The sequence below is a fragment of the Apis dorsata genome, unplaced genomic scaffold, assembly GCF_000469605.1.
Source record: "Apis dorsata unplaced genomic scaffold, Apis dorsata 1.3 scaffold_249, whole genome shotgun sequence".
NCBI classification, from domain to species: Eukaryota; Metazoa; Arthropoda; class Insecta; order Hymenoptera; family Apidae; genus Apis; species Apis dorsata.
Window position 1 is genome coordinate 434942 of NW_006263528.1, and position 3279 is coordinate 438220.

At 36.7% G+C, this 3279-nt stretch overlaps 1 protein-coding gene across 1 annotated transcript in view; it reads left to right on the forward strand.

Annotated features, from left to right (window-relative positions):
- The window catches only part of LOC102681902 (ATP-dependent RNA helicase DHX33), a gene marked incomplete at its 3' end in the record, with an annotated part of 8652 nt that overhangs the window by 5166 nt on the left and 207 nt on the right, over positions 1-3279 (forward strand). Inside the window, exons 5-6 of the mRNA XM_006616131.2 lie at positions 2134-2332; positions 3062-3277. Of these exons, the coding sequence (XP_006616194.2) occupies positions 2134-2332; positions 3062-3277 (415 nt within the window). The remainder of the gene's footprint in view (positions 1-2133; positions 2333-3061; positions 3278-3279) is intronic.

Below are 3279 nucleotides of genomic sequence, written 5' to 3' on the forward strand. Positions count from 1 at the left end.
AGCAGCATCCTGCTGCTGAGAAATCGATTAAGAAACAATCCTCATTAGTCAATAGACGTGGATCTATTCTTCTGTAAGAACGCTTTACAAAAATTAGCTGAATCGAAATATGAAATCTCAGATATTTCTTTTCTTCGATTATCACTTGTTTGTAGCCATTTACAGTTGTTTTTAAAAAATAAAATATTTGAGAATCGAAGCAGCATTCGAGGAACTTTTTCGCGTTAAAACCATGAAATTTTATAATAAATGGAATGTGTCGGTTGGAATCTCGTTGAGAAAAGATCATTAAAGTCAATGGCTCGTATTTTGATCGAATATAGATCTTATTTTACATGATATTTTACATATATATATACAATTAAATAAAAATTAAAAACGTGTTTCAACGAGTTTCAACACTTTTTGAATCGTTTTAAAATTATTTTCCTTTGCATAGAGTAGAAACAGAGATCGTTTTGTTTCGTGTCTACGATAAGTGAACTTCCATTATTACATATATGCACGTAGAAACATCGGTGAAATGAGACGCAAAGCTAGTGAGATTCTGTTGAATTTGCGAGAACAGAAATCTGGATCGGTCGATTAAGCTTCCGGACTGGAGATTTAAGTTTGAGTTTCTCGTTCGCGAGATCGGATTGCTAATTGAATTGCTCAAACCGTTGAAAGATTTAGTTTCTTTAAAACAGTTTGTCTGGGTTTTGCAAGTTTAATTATACTTGGGTCGTGCTCGAGAATTAATGTTGAAAAAGTAAACCTCGAATAAAGGCAATCTTTGGATAGGCTTCGTATAAGAAGAAGATCGATGGATGGTTGATTTTCAATTTCAATCTTACGTTTCCTCCTTTCTTTCCTCCTTTCTTCTTCTATTTCGATTTCATCGCCCTTTAATCGTCTTTATTTCTCAACGAGCGAAAAAATTAGAATTTTCGAAAATTAAACGAATTCTTTTTCTTTTTTTTTTTTGCGATCGAATTACGAAGACGATCCAATTTTCATTGGATAACCAAACGTCAAAAGTAAATTCCTTTCGTCGATCTCGAATACTCGTTCCCTTCTATGAGAACGATTCTACAATTTCGTTTCATCTTCTTCAATTCTATGTTTCGCCGTTGATTGTACGGCACAGTGGAAACAATACTTTTTAACGCATTTCTACCAGCCGATGCAACTTCGTTTCTTGAAAAATGTGCAAACATGTCCCGTAGTTTGGTAGCACCGAGTACTCGTGCTAACTTCTCGCATAAAATTTTATCGGTGGTCGGTGGAATAATAATAAACCGTGTATACCGTATACGCGATTTCAAATTTGTGCACAGTGTGTAGTTCGAACGTGGAATATTTTTATCGGAATATTTTTCGCTCTTCTCTTCCTTTTTTTTTCTCTTTCCTTTTTTTTTTTTTTTTTCGTAGAATTTCCCGCAGTCCCCTATCCTAGCTTTTATTAATTTATTCGTCGTCGAATATTTCCATATATAAATTTTCGCTAGAAGAATTCTCCCCGCCATAAAGTTATTAGCAAGGGACAAATTGAAAATTCGTTGCTCCCCAACTTTCGAAAAGGAAGATTCTGAAATTCAAATAAGCGACGTTGACTTGTCGGGGAAATATATATATATATTCTACTATTCGTGGAAACAATACGTTTCCACGCTTTATTTCTTTTTAGAACGGCAATATTTCATATCTCGCGTGCTCGTTGTTATCGTAACTGTATATAAGATACGTCTAAAGTGAAAATCGGTTCGCAATTTTATTCGAATCGCGTTTATGCCGTCTGGAGTGGAGTATAATTCCCATGATTGATATTGTGATTTTATATACGAAAATCTTTCCTTTTTATTTCTTTACCAGAGATTGTGTTATAAGAGAGAAGGAGAAAAATTACACGCGAATAAAAGGATATTTTATCAGCGTGCTCGAATAAATTAAAATTTCTCTGCTGAAATAATATTTCCATCGTTAATCCATTTTATCGCTCTGTTTAAATAAAATTTACACTTCGCAAGACGAGAATGTCGATAAACAAAACTTACTTCGTATTCGTTCGTAAGAGTACATCAAAAATATGTTTATCAACACAACATGTTATCGTCGAAACGATGATTTCATTCGATTTCTTCATTCATTCAGGTTCACCGCCACAGTTGACTACTCTCGGAAGGACGATGTCCCTGTTCCCGTTGGACCCGCGATTCACCAAGGTGATTCTCGCATCTGTGGAGCATCAGTGCCTCGAAGAAGCCCTCACGGTTGTCTCTCTATTGTCGGGAGAGTCTGTTTTCACCGACCCACCCGCGAAAAGGCAGCAGGCTTACGTCGCCAGATCAAGGTACCTCTCGTCTCGATTTTCCTTCCGAAACCTTCTCTTTCTCTGAGTATATCGTATCATAATACCGTTTCTTCCCGCTTCTTCATAATCTTCTTACGTTTTATAAATATCTTCGTCGCGAGAATCCTCTTAAAGGGTGTGAGGGTGGGTTTTTCACGTTGCGTGACGCAAACATGTAAAGGATACGTATATTAGCCAGTAACTTGGAGCAACCAATAGAAATAGATTCGTTAGTAAAAAAAACTTGTTCTCTGCGAATTCGATAAACGTTATATTAATAAAGAAGACGACGAGGTAAAATTTAGATATAAATCTATTTTAGCATTGTGTCAATTGGAAATTTTCAAAGTATCTAATCCTTGCAGATTACGACATTGAAATAAAACTTGGATTTCTCTAAGCATCGAATACAAGAATTTTATTTCTATTATTTAAATCAATTTACTCCTATAATTTAATAATATTTAATTGATTTCACAAATTCGAATCAAAATCTTCACCTTAAAGAAAATTCTTTTTCTTTTTGCTGTACAAAGTCCATATTAACCGCATCCACCCTCGCGTTCCTTTCTTCTTTAACTCCGAACAAATATCTCGTATAAATATAATCGAAAAATTCGACATTCCAGGTAGTTTTTAGCCGAAATAGTCGAATAGGAATTTACGAATAGCATGCGAAGGTGAATCCGTGATCGATACTTGTTCTTCGTTACGCTTTCGTTGTTCCAGATTCGCCTCACCCGAGGGAGACCACGTCACGTTGCTGAACGTTTTTCGCGGGTACACGAACACGAAGCAGAAGAAGGTGTGGTGTCACGACAACTTTCTGCATCACAGGAATCTGGAATACGCGGTGGAGGTGCGACACCAGCTCGCCGCGTTGGCGGACCGCGCGAATTTGGAGAGGGCGAGCTGCGGAACGAGCACCGACCGATTGAGGAAGGCCC